The sequence below is a fragment of the Lagenorhynchus albirostris genome, chromosome 11 (assembly GCF_949774975.1).
Source record: "Lagenorhynchus albirostris chromosome 11, mLagAlb1.1, whole genome shotgun sequence".
NCBI classification, from domain to species: Eukaryota; Metazoa; Chordata; class Mammalia; order Artiodactyla; family Delphinidae; genus Lagenorhynchus; species Lagenorhynchus albirostris.
In genome coordinates this window covers 64,300,324-64,320,616 of record NC_083105.1, presented here as the reverse complement: position 1 = coordinate 64,320,616, position 20,293 = coordinate 64,300,324, and the positions used below count along the sequence as shown (strand labels likewise).

General features: G+C 37.8%; 1 protein-coding gene and 1 long non-coding RNA gene across 2 annotated transcripts in view; one reads left to right on the top strand and one right to left on the bottom strand.

The window, feature by feature from the left end:
* Positions 1–6,906, top strand: part of LOC132528683 (uncharacterized) — a 47,917-nt gene extending 41,011 nt beyond the window's left edge. The window contains exon 3 of the long non-coding RNA XR_009543263.1: positions 6,734–6,906. This is a non-coding gene — a long non-coding RNA (uncharacterized LOC132528683). The remainder of the gene's footprint in view (positions 1–6,733) is intronic.
* A 1,898-nt stretch (positions 6,907–8,804) lies between these two features.
* Positions 8,805–10,950, bottom strand: LOC132529975 (olfactory receptor 8S1-like). Its single transcript, XM_060167055.1, has 2 exons — positions 10,882–10,950; positions 8,805–9,578 (listed from the first exon to the last, which is right to left on the bottom strand). Exons 1-2 carry the CDS (start codon positions 10,948–10,950, stop codon positions 8,805–8,807), a joined length of 843 nt encoding a protein of 280 aa, XP_060023038.1.
* Positions 10,951–20,293: the final 9,343 nt, after the last annotated feature.

Below are 20,293 nucleotides of genomic sequence, written 5' to 3'. Positions count from 1 at the left end.
TATAAATAACTTTTAATTGTATACGCTAATAAATAATTGTTTTTTTAATTTAATAAGTTATGTGATCTATAGCACGTATAGGGAAAATCACATCATATAAAGTCTCCTATGTTTTTTCTATATGTTGTAAAACATCATTATGGTCTTATAACAATTTGTATTTTGTTTGTAATTGTACCTTCATAAGTATAATTGTCATAAATCAAGTTTCTTCAGCATTCTGTAAGCACCACATAAATAACAACCATATTACAGTATTTTTAAAAAGAAAGGGCAAGCAATGATATGGTAAATATCTGGGCACACCTAAAGAAAAACACACCTAAATAAAAAAAAAATAGTAATAATATCTAATTTAAGGGGGGGAAAGGAAAACCTAAATTACTGGATTGAAAGGGCATATAAATTGGGGGTGATGTTGTTTTGAGTTAAAGTGTTTTATGGCCTTCATATTATCTTGAAAGAAGATAAACATACTAATTTTAGAGAGGAGATCAAGATGGCAGAGTAGAAGGACAAGGAGCTCACCTCCTCGCACAAATACATCAAAAATACATCTACATGTAGAACGGTTTTCACAGAATACCTACTGAACGCTGGCGGAAGATATCATACTATCAAAGCTTCAAGAAAGGTCACTGCATAACTGGGTAGGAAGAAAGGAGAAGAAAAGGAATCAGGATGGGACCTGTGCCCCTGGGAGGGAGCTGTGAAGGAGAAAGTTTCTCTCACCCTGGGAACCCCCTTCCTCTGCTGGGAGATCAGCTGGGACAGACAGGGAGCTTCAGAGACTCAGAGGAGAGTACAGCAGCCAGATTGTGGCAGGCAGAATGGAGAGAGAGCAGCACAGACAATCTGGCCACCCCGCTGCACTGCCCAGCTTGAGACACGCATCTGATGGTGCATGCAGGGGCTGGGTGCTGAAACTCATGCTTCAGCAGACAGATCCAGGAATAGGACTGGGGTCTGTTGCATAGAGACAGCTGAAGAGACTGTAGTTCAATCTGGGCCACAACCAAGAGTGTATACAGGACGGAGCTCGGGTCTGCCATAGAAGCCCCATTGTTAATGGGTGTGTGAGGTGAGGGGCGGGGCTCCACCACTGCAGCCTCATTCTCACCTTGCTCACAGTGGGCACGGCTCCACCTCTATGAGCTCTGGGAGTGTGCAAGCGCTGGTGGGTTGCCCACATGCAGAGGTGGGACTGAAATTTGGGCTGTGTCCCAGAGGCTGTTTGAAGTCAGTGGATTTACACCACTGGCTTTGTAAGCGCAGGGCCTGTGGGACATCCGAGAGGATTACTGGTGCCCCAGTGGCTGGGGTGGGTCCAGTGTTAGCAGCTGTGGGCTTTGCAGGCATGTGCACATGGAGGTGGGGCTGGGGTCTGGGCTGATTCCATAGCTCCCACAGATGGGCCCAATGCCTGTGTTCCTCAGATCTGTACTGGTAGATTTGTACTGGTGGTTTGTGAATACAGCACCTGAGGGACATCTGGGCCTATTGCCTGCATTCCCCTGGTTGAGATGGGGCTGAGGTCAGTGCCAACAACAGTGTATTTTGTGAGCCTGCACATCAGATGACAGGTGACACCACAAAGTGTACACACTTCCCTGTGGACAGTTCCTGCAGAGGAATACTCAGTGACTCCTTTCTCAGTGGGAGTACTCCAGTTGGGCCTATCTCACACCACAGCTCAGAAAGGGATCTGGGGGCTTCTACTCCAACTGGGGAGCAGACCCTGCCCCCAGCAGGGCTGTGAAAACCACCTAGCAAAGAGTAGGTGCTGCTTAACATACGGTGCAGGCTCTGGTCACCACAACACCAATCACACCTCCTATCAAGGGGATAACAGCCAGCACACACTGAGGAAACACGTGGCAGGCATCCATATTAAAAACAGCCCTCATGCCAAAAATATTAGACTCATGCAGGCTACGCAGGGATGCTCCCATATAAAAACAGCCCTTCAAGACCACAGTAGATAACTGTTTCTCCAAAATTCATAGAGTCAGACAAATATAAATAAAACAAAGAAGCAGAGGAACCATTCCCAATTAAGAGAACAAGAGAATCCTCCTGAAAGAACAAACAATGAAACAGACCTATCCAGTCTACTAGATCTCGAGTTGAAAAAGGAGGTAATAAAAATACTGAAGGAACTAAGAGAGGCTATTGATAGAAATACAGATCACTGTAAAAAGGAGCTAGAAACTATAAAGAGGAGCCAATTAAAATTTTAAAACTCATTTGCTGAGACAAAAGCCGACCTAATAGCAAACTAAATAATGCAAAAGAACAAATAAGTGATCTGGGAGACAGAAAAATGAAAATCACCCAATCAAAACAGACAGAAAGACAAAAAAAAATGAAAGCAAGATATGAAACCTATGGGATAATATAAAGCATGCTAATCTATGCATAATAGGGATCCCAGAAGGAGAAGAAAGAGAAAAGGGATCGAAAATGTATTTGAAGAAATTATAGGTGAAAACTTCCCAAACCTAAAGAAGGAAACAAATGTCTAGGTACAGGAAGAACAGAGGGTCCCGAACAAGGTGAATCCAAACAGACCTACACAAAGACATATTGTAATTGAAATGGTAAAAGTTAAAGAGAGGATTCTAAAGGCAGCAAGAGAAAAACAAAGAGTTAATTATAAGGGAAGCCCTGAAAGGCTATCAGCTGATTCTATACAGAAACGTTGCATTCAAAGCCCTGAAAGGGAAAAACCTGCAACCTAGGATACTTTACCCAGCAAGTTTATCATTTAGAATAGAAAGGAAGAGAAAGAATTTCTCAGACAAGCGAAAATTAAAAGAATACAGCAATACTAAACCTATCTTAAAAGAAATATTGAAAGGTCATCTTTAGAAAAGAAACAATCTATAGAAAAGAGAAAATCACAATTGGAAAGTAAATCACTTAAATAAGCCAGTACACAGATTTAAAAACAAACAACTTGTGAAAGCAATGATAACTACAATGAACAGCAAAAGGATAAACATGAAGATGTAAAAGAGGACATCAAATCATAAAATGGGGAGGTGAGTAAAAATGTAGTTTTCGTTTTCTTTTTTTTTTTAAGAATGTATTTGAGCCTATATGACTACTAGTCTAAAGCAAGTAGATATAGTAATGGGTTGACATACTTGAAAAACAGGGTAACCACAAATCAAAAACATACAATAGATTCACAAAAACCAAAAAGAAGAGAACACAAGCATAATACAAAAGAAAACCACAAAAGGAAAAACAAATAGAAAAAGAAAGAAACCATCTAGAAGAAATACAAATCAACTGGAAAACAAGGTTTAAGATGGCAATAAATACGTATCAATAATTACCTTAAATGCCAATGGACTAAATGCTCTAATCCAAAGACATAGAGTGGCAGACTGGATTAAAAAAAATAAGAGCCTATGATATATTGCCTACAAGATACCACTTTGGGCAAAGGACACACATAGATTGAAAGTGAGGGAATGGAAAAAGGTATTTCATGCAAATGGAAATGACAAGAAAGTGGAGGTCACAATACTTGTATCAGACAAAAAAAAGACTTTAAAACCAAGGCCAAAAAGAAAGATAAAGAAAGACACTATATAATGATAGAAAGATCAATACAAGAAGAGGATACTACACTTGTTAACATATATGCACCCAATATAGGAGCACCTAAATATATAAAGCAAATATCAATACACAAACAGACATAAAGAGAGAAATTGACAGGAATACAATATAGTAGGATTTTAATACCCCACTGACATCAATGGACAAATCTTCCAGGCAGAAAATCAGTAAGGAGATAGAGATCCTAAATGACACAATAGAACAGTTAGACTTAATTAATATTTTCACGACATTACATCAGAAAAAAAACAGAATGCACATTCTTTTCAAGTGCATATGGAACATTCTCTAGGATAGACACAAAACAAACCTCAACAAATTTAAGACGATAGAAATTATTTCAAGCATCTTTTCTGAACACAATAGCATGAAACTAGAAGTAAACCACAGAAAAAGAAATGAAACAAAAATGATTATTTGGAGACTAAATAACATGCTACTAAAAAACCAATGGGTCAACAATGAAATCAAAGAGGATATTAAATAATACCTTGAGACAAATGACAATGAGAACACAACCATACAAATTCTGTGGGATGATCATAGTCTATGGGATGCAGCAAAAGCAGTCCTAAGAGGGAAGTTCACAGCTCTACAGGCCTTCCTCAAAAAACAAGAAAAAAATATCAAATAAACAATCTACCACCTAAAAGAATCAGAAAAGGAAGAAAAAACAAAACCTAAATTCAGCACAAGGAAGGAATAATAAAGATCAGAGAGGAAATAAAATAGAGATTAAAAAACTAGAAAAATAATCAATAAAACCAAGAGCTGGTTCTTTGAAAGGGTAAACAAAATTGACAAACCTCTGGCAGGGCTCACCAAGAAGAAAAGAGAGAGGACCAAAATAAACAAAATAAGAAATGAAAGAGGAAAAATGAGAACTGATACTCAAAATACAAAAAACCATAAGAGAATACTCTGAGTAATTACATGCCAACAAATTGGGCAACCCGGAAGAAATGGACAAGTTTCTAGAAACATACAGTCCACCAAAACTGAATCAAGAAGAAATAGATAATTTGAACAGCTTATCACTAGAAGTGAAGTAGAATCTGTAATTTTAAAAAATCCCCTGCAAACAAAGTCCAGGACCAGATGGCTTCGCTGGGGAATTCTACCAACCATAAAAAGAAGAACTTACATTGATACTTCTCAAAACAAAAACCCCCAAAACCAACCAAACATACAAAAAACCAAAAGAATTTCATCATCCATTAGATGATAGGGTAAAAGGAAGTGAATAAAAAATGATTCTCAGGTTTCTGTCCTTGATGACTGAGGGGTCCCATTGATTAAAAAGGTGACCCGGGAAAAGAAGTATGTTTGAGGGAAAGATGATAAACTCAGTTTTGAATATGTTGTGTTTGATGAGCCTATGAGACAGTGATGAGACATCCAGGAGGCACTTGAAGCTAGAGTCCTGAAGTTCAGGAAAATTATTTGGGCTGAATATATGAGTTAAAGAACCGTCAACAAGCTTACACAGAGACAGCCCACTCATAAGAGAAGATGCTCTAGGACAGAGTTTCATATACCAGAAAAATTTAATGAAAAGAGAGAAAGAAAAACTCACAAAGGGTCCCTGCACTCATTCAGCATGGTCAATCATGCACCTCTGCCTCTCTGATCTGAAGGGTCCACTAGAGGTCATGAGGCCCAATGCCCTCTATAGGTGAGGAGACTGGGTCCCAAGGAGGGGGAAGTGACCTATAACTCCTTCCTCTAGCTCCATCACTCACTAACCCACCCATCATCCCTATTTCTCTTTTTCTTCCTAAACTGCTAAGAACCATCATGTCTCAGTTCAAGGGTCATTTCCTCAGGGAAGCCCTCGCTCTCCATCCCGACACAGTAATTTTCTTTTGGTATACTTGTTTCTCTTTTATTATTCTAGTTATAATTGTGAAATAAAAAACAAACCCTTTTAGAGTATGTAAGAAAGTTTTTCCCATCCTCCCTCAACCTGTCCCCACTCCCTGCAGACTACCTCTGTCTTATTACCCTTCTTTGTCTTCACAGCACTTACCAGCACCTGCTATTTTAAAATACATTTATTATCAATTTTCTCTTCTACTGAAATGTAAACTCAAAGATTTTGTCTGTTTTGGTCATTACTCTATCTCTAGCACATAAAAGAGTGCCTAACATGTGAAAAGGGCTCAGTATATATTTACTAAGTGACTGAATGCATTTGTTTCACATCTGTCTGATTTTTGAGTAAGTTCTGTGAAGAGAGAGACAATGTCAGTATTTTTCATCATCTCCTCAGAGCTTAGCACAGTGCCTGGCACTTAGTAAAGGTGTATAGAATCAACGTATGAAAACACCACAAAGCTAGATTTTGCATAAGCTTGTTCTATTTTTAATGCACCACACATAGGCGATCATAAAAATATTTTTGGTTATTGAATAAGTAAAAGAATTAATGAAATAAATAATCATATGATCCATAGGCAACCCCACTGGTAAGACCATAAGTTGCACTGGCAGTGAGATGTTACATACACTCTATGGCCTGTGTCCTCTTTGAAGGAAGGGGCTAGTTTGAGGTCTCTGTGGCTTTCCTGAATGGATGGTAATGGGGCTGTACAGAGTCAGAGGACCTTGACGTGAGCCTCAGCTACTGTGCAGGCAGTCAGACTTTGGGCAAGGAGGAAAATCTGAATCTGAATCTCTGTTTTCTCATTTGAGTTATCTCCCAAGGTCTACATGACAAGCTATATAGAAACAGGCCTTAAAGTCGAGTTTCTGGTCCTAATTCCAACACCAGGTGGTTTAGTTTGGGAACCTTGGATTTGTCAGTTCACTTCAGAGAGGATTGGTTACATCGTTGGAAAAAATAGGGATAACAACATGTCCATAATGGAGTAAAACTGATTGGAAAACAAAAGTAATTTGCTAATGTATGAACTCTATTTCTTATGAGAACTAACTTACGTAGTTCATGATCTTTAACAAGGCAATTGATTCTTCTTCGTTTAGTCTAAACATGCTGCTGGGTACAGGGTAGTCTCCCCAGTTTCTACCTAACATATTTTGTTATTTTAATTGTCTTCTCAAGATTTAAAAATTTCCCTCTTTCCATATCCTTCTACAGTATTTACCCTTTGGGAGTCATCATCTGGCACTGAACGACTCTAGAAGCTTTCTGTATCCTGTCTGTATGCAGGTTCTCTCTGCCATGCTTTGGAGCCGCTGCAATTCCTCGGACAAAATTAAAGTGGTGAATGCATGAGTAGCCTAAACTTCTATGCATATACTAGAAATATATATGGGAATCCTCCACTCTATTTGCAGATTAAAGCCAGATGATGATACTGTTCTACATCTATTTATATGGAAATAAACTATTTTAAATTGTAATAACCAGTGCTGGCAAGATTTGGTGAGTCTTATATGACCTTATACATTATTGGTAGCATTATATTTGGTACAATAATTTTGGCAACATGAAATCTAAGTTCTCTCTTTTGGAAATTTATCTTAAACAGATGATTCAAAGAAGAGAAAAAACTGTGTATGAAAATATATATTCCAGCGTTATTTTCAAGACAGTGACACAAGGATCAACCTAAAAGATCTAATAACTGGAGAATAGCTACTTTATTTTTGTAGAAACAAATGACAGAATATTATCTAATGATAATTATAGAGGAGAGACAGAAAGAATATATTCATGATATCTAATAAAAAATCAGAATACATGATTACTATAAATTCATTAAATTATGTAAAAATATGCACACAATAGGGGCTTATGTGGAATTAACAATGGAAAAATAAACAGCTGAGTTGTTTGGGTAGTAACAGAATGGTCAGTTGTCTTGATTTTACATTTTTTTTAATATGTTTTTTATATTTTCAATGAAAAATATCTTTATGGGGGGTAATATGCAATCCAAGTTCTACCCTTTTGCTTCAAATTCGGCAATTAATTAAGCTCAATTCCAACAAAATATATGCACCTCTTCCTCTTCCCATTCTATTTCTACCCTGTATATTCTCTAACAAGATTGAACTTGGTCTGAGAAGCCATTTCTTCTAGAAGGAGTCTTAAATGCTCAGCTGGAGAATGGAACTGGCTCAAGTAGTTTGATTTTTCTCTTAGTTATTCTGCTTTATTCTTATTTCTGTCCCCTGTCTACTAGCTCTTTAATCCTAAATTTGTGGTCTAGGAAATGTGGCTGGAGGATACGCTCTTGAGGCCACCGGGAAGGTTGAAGGCTATTGAAAGGTTCCTGGTAGAAAAGGAAAGAAAGAAACTTTTTTTTTTTTTGCGGTACGCGGGCCTCTCACTGTTGTGGCCTCTCCCGTTGCAGAGCACAGGCTCCAGAGCCGCAGGCTCAGCGGCCATGGCTACGGGCCCAGCCACTCCGCGGCATGTGGGATCTTCCCCGACCGGGGTACAAACCTGTGTCCCCTGCATCGGCAGGCGGACTCTCAACCACTACGCCCAAGAAAGAAGCTTTATAAGGGAAGAGAATGTCTCTAAGTGAAGACAAGAGGAGCTGTGCTCTTGTGTAGTAGGAAGAAAGGGGTATCAAAAATGTCCTTTTGGGCTCTTTGTACTTTTTCACTTGCCATTCTCTCCTCATCTTATTCCAGCTAGCTGAAACTTCTCTTGTCAATACTGTCAACCCCTTTAAAACCAACGTTGCAAAACCCAATGGTAATTTTTCTGCTTTCTTCTTATTTGAATATTAAGTGGCATCCAACACAGCTGACCTCTCTATCCTCCTTGCAGCATTCTCTTTCCTTGGATATTGTGACACAAAAATTTCCTGATTTTCCTTCTTATTTAATGGCTGCTGCTCCTGTTTCTCTTGCTGGGTCATTCTCAACTTGAACTAGAAATGCTGGACTGCTCCAGATCTCATTCCCAGGATCTCCTCTTCACTTCATTTTCCTTAGATGTTCTATGTTACTCTTATATCTCTAAATACCACATATATGCCAAATATTAGCCCTGACCTCTCCCCAGAATGTCAAAATAATACGTACAACTTGACATTCCACTTTAATGTCTAATAAGCATCTTAAGCAGTTTAGCCAAAATGCAACTAGCCAAACTAACAAAAAATCAAATCCTTAATTTTCACCCTTCTATTGTGCATTTCCCCCAATCATGCTGATTTTAGTAAGTGATGCCACCATTTTTACCCAATTGCTCAAGTGAAAAATCTAAGACTTAGACAAGATACTACAGTGAGGTAGGAGGAACAGGCGGAGAAATCCTTGTGTTTGCTTGTGGTGGAGTTGATGCTCAGAATGGTAGACACAATGCGAGCACAGGAGAAGAAAATGAGGAGGACAGTTCCAAGGCTGTGTGTGACATAAGACCAGGCCAGCACAGTGAGATTGGTGGAGCAGGCTAGAGGGAAGAGGGAGGGCAGCTCACAACTGAAATAGGAGACAGTGTGGGTCTCACAGAACTCTAAAGAGCCAGCTCCAAATATATTGATGTGATCATCCAGAAAGCCCAGGCCCCACTGGGCCAACAGCAGTCCCACACACAGGTGGTTTCTCATCACCTGACTGAATACCAGAGAATGACAAATGTCAACATAGTGGTCATGGGCCATTGCTAGGAACAGGAAGGATTCAACGCCCTCAGAGGCAGAAACGAAGGAGATGTGGGCCATGCAACCCGCTACTGAGATTGCTTTCTTTTTAGACAAGAGATTTTCCAGCAACTTGGGCACTGAGACTGAGAAGTAGCAGATATCAAGGAAGGAGAGTTGTCCTAGGAAGAAGTACATAGGTACCTGGAAACGGGAATCAGCACTGATCACCAGCAGCATCACCAGATTCTTCATCAGGGTTAGGAAGTAAACCCCAAGGAATAGCACAAAACGCAGAGCCTGGATGTGGGGGTCAGCAGATAGCCTGAGGATGGTGAACTTGGTGATGGTGCTGTGTTTCTCAAAAAGAAGAAACTTTCCCTTGGAATAAAATTAGCATTTTGAACCTCATTTTTTGCCTATTTCCTCTGGGCCTTAAATCCTTTATACACATTATTTCTTGACTCTGGGATCCAAGTTCAAGTTTTGAACCACCTTCACTAACTCTCTAGACTCAATAGTATCTTTGATTTTCTTACATTCTACACCCTCAACTCTAGATCAAGCTGATGCTGCTCAGTCTTTAATAAAATGTTTAGATAGATGATAGATTACAGCATTTGCAGATGCAGAGAGAAGTTGCTAATGTAGGTGGAAGGGCTGAATTTATTGAAAGGGGAATGTCAATAGGAGCCAGAGAATAAGTGGAGGAGTTTACCTTGGGAATAGGGATGCTTGACCCACTGTTAGAGGAAGGAAAGCAAAGAGTGTGGAGAAAGATACAGGCAAGTTTTTGTATCTGGAAGGGTAGGGAGTTTCCTATTTATAGCCTCTATATTGTCAATTAGGTGAAAGGTAAAGTCATCAGTGGGGGTATGCAGGGGGAGACTGGTGTTTGAAATAACTACTTTGGATTAGTTGCAGTGGTGAAGTATAGTCCAGATTTTTGGTTATAAATTTGAGTCCAGTGGTCACTCTTATGTGATTTTTCTCGTGTTTGGTATATGTGGAGAGTAAGTCAGTCATTGCATTTATGTCAGACATGTGATGTAATAAAAGGAGAGATGGGTTATGGAGTTAAGAAATTTCCTTGGTGATTAAATGAATGAATCTTGCCTGTGTAATGAGAGAAGTAAGGATATGAGTGGTATGAAATGAAAATGTGGTCGACATAAAGGATTAGTGTTCTCAATGCATATGAAAAATGGTTGGTGTAGGAACATTAAATTAAATGAATCAGACAGAGAGGTGACTGTGGTAGGAGAGTGTTTGAAATTGAGGTTTTTGGAGGTGCTGGCTGAATGTGTGAAGGAAAACATCCTTGGATGGAGGGACACAAGGAAACCAGAGACTTGGTACTATTTTAATTAAGATGAGAATTTTTTTGGTTATTTTTTCTTCTTCTCCTAGAAAAGTCACATGATGTTAAAACATTTAAAAATATGTTAAAGTTTTAAAATTTAGAAATTAGAGCACAAGGAAGTTAGTCCAGAGATACCCCAGATGTTCTACTGTGGAAAGGCACCTGTCTCAATTGGTCATGATTACTTATTCCCCTCTACAGATCCATAATTAAGTTCTATTTAAGAGTGTTATATTCAGACCTTGCTACATTCTGTGTTCTCATACCAGATTTAGCTAACTTATGCTAACCCAGAACTTGCCCAGGTTCACTTGCTCTGACCTGACACTGAGACACAAACTCAGCCTCAAGATCACTATTCAAACTTGTTGGCTCAGTCAGCTGGTTCATTCTGGCCTTCCTGTCTTATGGCTGATGCAATTAATTACTTAAGGGAGACTGAGACTTTTCTCCAATTGTTTCTTCACCCAGCAATCAAGCCCTTGTTAGCTACCAAGTCCCAATTAACCTGTGAACATAATCCAATGAGCCAATCAGTAGACACGTTGGCAGAATTCATTCAGATTCAGTGACAAAGATGTTTAATTGGCTTGTAAAATATGCTTTGAGAACTGCCAGTAAGGAGCTGGCTCAGTGTATTGTTTATATTTTTAATTTTTTGTATAATGTGATATTTTGACATTAAACTTTCTGGCTGTGGAGAGTCTGCCTCTCACCAGGGATAGCTAATTCTTAGAGAGATAGCAAAGGAATTAGCATGGAGAATGCCTTTAATATACACACTAACCAATTCACAGCCATATCTCCTCTATGTAGCCCTTACAAGCCAGGAAACAATATTCGTCTGCCTTAACCATCCCAGGGCCAGGTACCAGGCAACCAGGGACCACCCCTACAGCACGGAGCCTCCCAAAATTATTCAACCTAGCCAGTTCCAAACTGTTCCTGCCCTGCCTTGCCTTCTAGTGAAAACCCCAGTAAAGGCTCTAGGCCACGCTCTCTCTCTCTCTCTCCCCTTCTGCCTCCTCACCAGTGCTGGTGCTTCCCCACATGGCCCTGTGTGGTGTGCCATGCCTACTGTTTCTAGTACCTCTGAGTACAATAGATTTTGTTTCCTGAACCTCTCCTGTGTCTCTTCCTATGGCCTGAGACATACCTGGGGTCAAGTCATCAAGTCCTAGTTCTGTTTCTTACTAGTTGTATGATCTTTGGAAAGTCTTTAAGGCTTCCTTATCTCAATTTTCTGATCCATAAAATGGCATATAGTAATACCTCTCTTATATGGTTTTAAGAAGTTATTTATATAACTTATGTGCAGTGCTCAGCATACATTGGTTATGACAGACTTATGTGTTATTCGTTGCCTTAGTTTTAATCCCTCAATATTCTCAAGGAGAGGACAAGGGTTAATTCTGAGGGCAGATCAGAGCATGTTAGTAAATAGAGAAAAACCAGATCAAAGAGGGAGAGACGGAGATGGATGGGGGAAGGATGATCTCACTGTAAGAGCAGAGTTGCAGGAAAGCTCAAAGTACAGAGCAAAGGAGACACAGAGAGGAAGAGATAAAGAGTAGAGATAAGTGGCTCAGGAGATATCAAGGCAGACCTAGCTCTCCTCTTCCCCAGTGGAGAGAACCCTCTAGGTGCTCTGACCTGTTAACAGAATGTCTCAATAAACCATGCAGGTGGAAAAGAGCAACAACTCTTTTCTCTGAAGAAAAGCTCTTGTCTATCTACATGACAGTATTAGGGGGGAAAAAAAAGTATATTAGTGTATGTGCCAGGAGTCTCCCTGGCTAAGATTTCAAAATCCTTTTTTAGATTCTTATAAACTTGGGCTGCTCTGAATCCTAAGAAAAGTACATAGAAATACAATTTGGGTGGGTACCTGATCATGCAAGCCCAGGATACAGCTGAGTTGATTCCTTGAATTCCTTGGAGTTCAGCCAGAAGCAAATTTTTGACCTCATTATCTTAGAAGTTTCCTTATATGCAAGTATGTGTGTGTTGACAAATATAATCTTAATGACTAAACCTTAAATAGGTTTTTGACTAAACCTTAGTCAGCTTGACTAAACCTTAAATAGGTTTTTCCTGAATATAGGTCCCTGACCTCCCTTTTCTTAGAGCATTTGCTGGCCCTGATCTCCCTTTTCTGAGAACATTTGCTTTAAAAACTTGAAATTGTAAATTCTTTCTCTGCCTCTTTAAAAATGAATGTAAATCTTCTCTCAGCTTCTTGCCTGTCTTTCTCGAGGTCCTGAGAACTATCTCTTTGAAATGTAAACACTGAAGAAGATAGTACTCCTAGCTCTCAGTCTATGTAGGACAGGAGACTAATTTACATAAACAACAATTAGTAAATATGGATGGCCTAATCACAGAGAAAAACATTTGCAAACTCAGGAATAACTCAGTGAGCTTGACATCCCATTGACTGACCATAAGGAACACACACACACATACATGCTCTACTGAGTTGTAAGTATAGCTACCACTCCCCCTGAATTAGGCTTATTTATGCATCCCACCATAGATAGCACAGGTTAACATACATGTCTCAACAGGGTGAACTTGCTCCACTAATTTTATCACATGGCCAAAGGAATAAACTAGCGTGTACCTTCTCTATGGACAAATGGGAAAGAGGAGAAAGGTGGAGTTGAGCAGTGCTTCTTCTCCCTAACTCACCAATTGGGTAACAACTTGCCCTCTGGTGGGGTTGGAAAGATTGACCGAGGGTTAGATGGTGTCTTAGGTTGGGATCCTGAGAAACAGAAACTGAGAGGGGTGTTCATATGTATATAATTTAAAGGAGAAAACTCTTAGGAGAAATCAGTAAGGAAGTGAGGGGAATCCATTATATCCAGAATAGGGTAGGATTTGTACAAGACTGTGGTTTCAGGTAAAGTCTAGCAGCTGTATCCTGAGATGAAAACCAGTGGAATTTCTGAACTTTAGAAGCTGATTTAATCTCTCATAGGCTCCACTGTTGAATACTGTAAAGAATTAATAAAACCCATAAGATTATCAGAGCATCAGCCAAACACCTAAAATATTATTAGAAGAAACAATTGTGCTAGCACCAGGTAAGTTATTTCAAGCAAACTGAATAAACTCAATTCATTGTTCGATTAGAACTACATTACCATTGTCAAAGACCATAACAGAGACATACAGGGGCCTGGGGGAAGGTAAGCAGATGGAGCAAATTTTGCTTTTATGGTAACCAGGATACCAGTCACTCTTTGCTTGTTGCCTGAAAGACATGACTTGTTTACTAAGACACAAATGAGAAAAATAATCTGTCAAGAAGTAATTTTGGCCCTATGTTTTGCCATATTTGTTGGGCCAAAGCCATATATACACATGGATGCATCTCTCAGAAAGTGATATTTAAAATATTGCTGTCTTAGAAAGAGTAAACATTTGCAATAGTGGTAGTCCCAGTCCCTGGGATAGTTACTGAAGTAAGGTACTTTCTTTGCCTCTCAGTATTCAAAATATTTTAATTTCTATTTTGTTCTAGCATTTGTTTCTGACACCACATGTTAGATCAAATGTGGGCTCTGTCAGGACAACCTGTACCTCAATGTTCAGAAGGTAAAATCTGAGGAGTTGTGAGTGAAGCACCAAAAACCCCTGCTTTATCTCTTACTCCTGATTAATTATATCATCTTCCTTTATCTTTTAAATTATATTTCCCTCATGTTTTGATGATAAGACATGAGCATATTTTTTTTAAATAAATTGAATTTTTCTTTTTGATTTTAGGGGAAAATATTTCAAAAGACAGCATGTTCCAAGCACGTTGTTGTTGTTATTGCTTTTTAGTTACAATTTTAAGGTTTTAACTATTTTATATCAAAATTGAGAAGATAGCATAATTATTTCACAATAAAGTATCCTTGTTTTCTTCTTTTGTTTATTAATAAAACATTCTTAGGGTGGAGATTCAGTTTATTACTTTGGGGACTATTAATATCTTCACAATATTGAGACTTCCAACACTTGAACATAGACTATTTTTTAACTTATTTATTCTTTATTTCAATAATTTTTGTGACTTTATATTTTAGCGTATTTTCAGGTTCACAGCAAAATTGAGAGGAAGATACAGAGATTTTCCATTTATCCCCACCCCCACTCATGCATAGCCTCCTCCACTATCAATATCACCCACCAAAGTTATACAGATGTTACAACTGATGAACCTACAATGACACATCATGAACAACCAAAGTACACAGTATACCTTAAGGTTTACTCTTGGTGTTGTACATTCTATGGATTTGGACAAATGTATAATGACATGTATCCATCTGTATTATACAAAGTAGTTTCACTGCCCTAAAAATCCTCTGTATTCTACCTATTCATCCCTCCCCTACCCTAGCCCCTGGCAATCACTGACCTTTATACTGTCTCCACAGTTTTGCCTTTTCCAGAATGTCATACATTTGTAATCAAAGTATGTAGCTTTTCCAGTTTGGTTTTGTTCACTTAGTAATATGCATTTAAGGTTTCTTCATGTCTTCTCATGACTTGCTTTTTTTTTTTTTTAGCACTGAGTAATATTCCATTGTTTGGATGTACCACAATTTATTCATTTCCCTACTGAAGGACATCTTGATTACTTCCATATTTGGGGAATTGTTAATAAAGCTGCTATAAACATCCATGAGCAGGTTTTTGTATGGACATAAGTATTTAGCTCCTTTGAGTAAATACCAAGGAGCATGATTGCTAGATTATGGTAAGAGTATTTTTAGTTTTGTAAGAAATATCAAACTGTCTTCCAAAGTGACAATCCCATTTTACATTCCCACCAGTAGTGAATGAGAATTCCTGTTGCCCCACATCCCTACCAGTATTTGGTATTGTCAGTATTTTAGGTTTTGCCAACTCTAAAGGGTGTCCAATGGTTTCTTATTTTTGTTTTAATTTGCATTTCCATGATGACATACGATGAAGAACACCTCATCATGTGCTTATTTTCTATCTGTATATCTTCTTTGCAAGGTGTCAAAGTATTTGGCCCATTTTTTAATTATTTTTTTATTGTTGAGTTATAGGGATTTCTTTGTATATTTTGGATAACAGTACTCTTTCTGATGTGCATTTTGCAAATATTTTCTCCCAATCTGTGATCTATCTTCTCATTCTCTTGACATTGTTCACAGAGAAGAAGTTTTTAATTTCAATGAAGTCTGGTTTATCAATTATTTCTCTCATTAATCCTGCCTTTGATGTTGTATCTAAAAAGTCATAGCAATATCTAAGGTCTTCTAGATTTTCTCCTATGTTAACTTCCAGGATTTAGATTCTTTTTTTTTTTTTTTTTGCACGTGGATGTCCAGTTGTTTCAGTGCCATTTGTTGACAAGGCTATCTTTGCTCCATTCTATTACCTTTGCTCCTTTGCAAACATCAGCTACTATATATATGTAGGTCTATTTCTGGGCTCTTTATTCTATTCCATTGATTGATTTGTCTGTTCTTTCACCAGTGTCTTGATTGCTGTAACTTTATAATAAGTCTTGAAGTCAGGTAGTGTCAGTTTTAGTTCTCTTTGTTTTTCTCCTTCAGTGTTGTTTCTGTTATTCTGGGTCTTTTGCCTTTCCATGTCAACTTTAGAATCAGTTTGTCAATATCTACAAAGTAACTTTCTGGAATTTTGATTGGGATTGCACTGAATCTATTTATCAAGTTGGAAAGTACTGACATTTTGGCAATATTGAGTCTTCCTATCCTTGAACATGGAATATCACTACATTTATTTACTTCTTCTTTGAGTGTGTTCATCAGAGATTTGTCATTTTTATTATAAAGATCTTGTACACATTTTGTTAGATTTATACTGAAACATTTCATTTTTTGGTGTCAATGTAAATGGTATTGTATTTTTACAACTGTTGATATGAACAATCAAATTCCAACTGTTCATAGCTGGTTTTTAGAAAAGCAATTTTTTGCATATTAACCTTGTATCCTGCAAATTTGATGTAAATTCCCATTAGTTCCAGGAGTATTATGGTCAACTTTTTGGATTTTCCACACAGATGATCATGTCATCTGTGAGTAAAGACAGTTTTATTTCTTCCTCCCTAATCTGTATATCTTTTATTTCTTTTTCTTGTCTTACTGTATTAGCTATAACTTCCAGTATGATGTGGAAAAGCAGTGGTGAGAGGGGACATTCTTGCCTTGTACCTCATCTTAGTGGGAAAACTGAGTTTTTAGCATTATGATACTATCTGTGTCTTTAACTCATCAGAGGCTATCTATAAATAATATTATACAACTTCATATATAGTACACTACACTTCCATTTCCCCCTTTCTGTCTCATGTGCTATTTTTGTCATACATTTTAATTTTACACATATTATATGCCCCCCAATACACTATTACTATGTTTGCTTTAAGCAGCCAACTATGTTTTAAGAAGATTAATAAATGAGATAAATGCCTTTTATACTTACTTACATATTTTCCATTTTGGGAACTTTTGTGTATATCTAAATTTCCATTTGGTATCATTTGTCTCCTGCTTAAAGAACTTACTTTAACATCCTTGTAGTAAATTCTACTGACAATGAAGTTTTTCAGCTTTCCTTTGTTTGAAAAACCCTTTATTTCATCTTAAGACCTTATCAAGTGTCCCCTTAGGGGAAGAATTATCCCCTTTTGAGAAACTCCTTGCTAGAATTAAGGTAGAACTAAGAAAATAGTTCAAAAAACATGTCAGAAAAATCAACAAAAGAAACAAAGTAGAGCACTAGAAAATTATCTACCTAATACAAAAGAAGGTAGAAAAGGATGAAAAGAGGAACAAAAAAGACATGTGATATAGCAACAAATGACAAAATGGCAGATTTAAGTCTAACCATATTGATAATTATATTAAGAGTAAATTGATTAAACAGTGCAAGCCAAAGTCTGATATGGCCAGACTGGATTTTAAAAATTAGGTCTAGGGCTTCCCTGGTGGTGCAGTGGTTGAGAGTCCACCTGCTGATGCAAGGGACACGGGTTCGTGCCCCGGTCCAGGAAGATCCCACATGCCGTGGAGTGGCTGAGCCCGTGAGCCATGGCCGCTGAGCCTGCGCGTCTGGAGCCTGTGCTCCACAACGGGAGAGGCCACAACAGTGAGAGTCCCGCGTACCGCAAAAAAAATAAAATAAAATAAATAAAAATTAGGTCTAGCTATATGCTGTCTAAAAGAGAAACACGTTAGATTAAAAGACACAAACAGATTGAAAATTAAAAGGTGAGTTAAGGTATACCTACAAACAGTAACGATATGAGGACTAGAAGTACTGATACATGCTATTGCATAGATGAAACTCAAAACATATGCTAATGGAAATTACCCAATCAGAATAGCAAAAAAAAAAAAAAAAAAAAGTTGAAGGGACCTCCAGGACAATATCAAGCATGCTAAACGTCTGCATTATAGGGGTCCCAGAAGGAGAAGAGAGAAAGTGGTAGAAAATATATTTGATCAACATATGGATGAAAACTTTTTGAACCTGAAGAAGGAAACACATATCCAGGTACAGGAAACACACAGAATCCCAAATAAGATGAACCCGAAGAACCTATGCCAAATAATATCATGATTAAAATGGCAAAAGTTACAGATAAAGAGAATTTTAAAGGCAGCAGGAGAGAAAAAAGTCACATATAAAGGAACCCCCATAATGCTATCAGTTGATTTTTCAGGAGAAACTTTGCAGGCCAGAAGCAAGTGGCATGATTGATTGATTGATTGATTTATGGCTGCGTTGGGTCTTCATTGCTGCACACAGGCTTTCTCTAGTTGAGGCAAGTGGGGGCTACTCTTCATTGTGGTGCACGGGCTTCTCATTGCGGTGGCTTCTCGTTGTGGAGCAAGACCCTAGGTGTGCGGGCCTCAGTAGTTGTGGCACGCAGTCTCAGTAATTGTGGCGCACAGGCTTAGTTGCTCCATGGCATGTGGGATCTTCCCAGACCAGGGCTCAAACCTGCGTCCCCTGCATTGTCAGGCAGATTCTTAACCACTACGCCACCAGGGAAGTCCTGGCATGGTATATTTAAAGTGCTGAAAGGAAAAAACCTACAACCTAGGATACTCTACCCACAAGGTTAACATTCAAAATTGAAGGAGAGATAAAGAGCTTCTTAGACATGAAAAAACTAAGAGTTCATCAATATGAAACTGACCTTACAAGAAGTGTTAAATAGTCTTAAGTGAAAAAGAAAAACCTACAATAAGAAATAAGAAATTATAGGCAGAGGAAAATCCCACTGGTAAGGGCAAATATATAGTAAGGCTGTGGATCAACCACTTAAATAAGCTAGTATGGAGGTTCAAATACAAAAAATATAAAATGAACTATAGCTAAAATAAACATGTAGATATAGACATGAAGATTTAAAATAGGACATAAAAAACACAAAACATGGTGAGGGGAATAAAAAATCTAGAGCTTTTTGAATGTATTTGAACTTAAATGACTGTCAGCTTAAATCAAGTAGATATAATTATAGGTCAACATGTATGAACTCCATGGTAACCACAAATCAAAAACCTACAACAGATATACAAAAACTAGAGAGAAAAAAACACAACACTAACAAAAATAATCATTCTCAAGTGTATATGGAACATTCTCCAGGATAGATCATATCTTGGGCCACAAATCAAGCCTTGGAAAATTTAAGAAAATTGAAATAATACCAAGCATATTTTCCAACCACAACACTATGATAATAGAAATCAATTACAAGAAAAAAAACTGTAAAAAACACAAATTCATAGAGGGTAAACAATATGCTACTAAACAACCAGTGGATCACTGAAGAAATCAAAGAGGAAATCAAAAAATAGCTAGAGGCAAATGAAGATGAAAACACACCAATCCAAAATCTAAGGGATCCATCAAAAGCAGTTCTAAGAGGGAAGTTTATAGCAATACAATCTTACCTCAGGAAACAAGAAAAATCACAAATAAACAACCTAACCTTACACCTAACACAACTGGAGAAAGAGAAACAAAAAAACCCAAAGTAAGTAGAAGGAAAGAAATCATAAAGATCAGAGCAGAGATAAATTAAATAGAGATGAAGAAAACAATAGCAAAGATCAATGAAACTAAAAGCTGGTTCTCTGAAAAGATAAACAAAATTGATAAACTTTGAGCCAGAAACATCAAGAAAAAAAGGGAGAGGATTCAAATCAATAAAATTATAAAGGAAGAAGAAGAAATTACAATGGACACCACAGAAGTAAAAGGATCATAACAGACTACTAAATGCAACTATATGCCAATAAAATGGACAACCTGGAAGAAATGGACAAATTCTTCAAAAGGTACAACCTTCCAAAACTGAACAAGGAAGAAATAGAAAATATGAACAGACAAATCACAAGTACTGAAATTGAGACAGCGATTTAAAAACTTCCAACAAACAAAAGTCCACAACCAGATGGCTTCACAGGTGAATTCTATCAAACATTTAGAGAAGAGTTAAGACCTACCCTTCTGAAACTCTTCCAAAACACTGCAGAGGAAGGAACACTTCTGAACTCGTTTTATGATGCCAGCATCACCCTGATGCCAAAACCAGACAAAGATACCACAAAAAAAAGATTACTGACCAATATTACTGATGAACATAGACGCACAATTCTTCCACAAAATACTAGCAAACAGAATCTAACAATACATTAAAAGGATCATACATCAT

Coding starts and splice junctions, on each gene's coding strand:
- LOC132529975 (XM_060167055.1), bottom strand. CDS start 10,950: ATGAACCAGCTGACTGAGCCAACAAGTTTGAATAGTGATCTTGAGGCT. Junction 9,579..10,881: donor AGTTTGTGTCTCAGTGTCAG/GTCAGAGCAAGT, acceptor TTTTATTCCAAG/GGAAAGTTTCTTCTTTTTGA.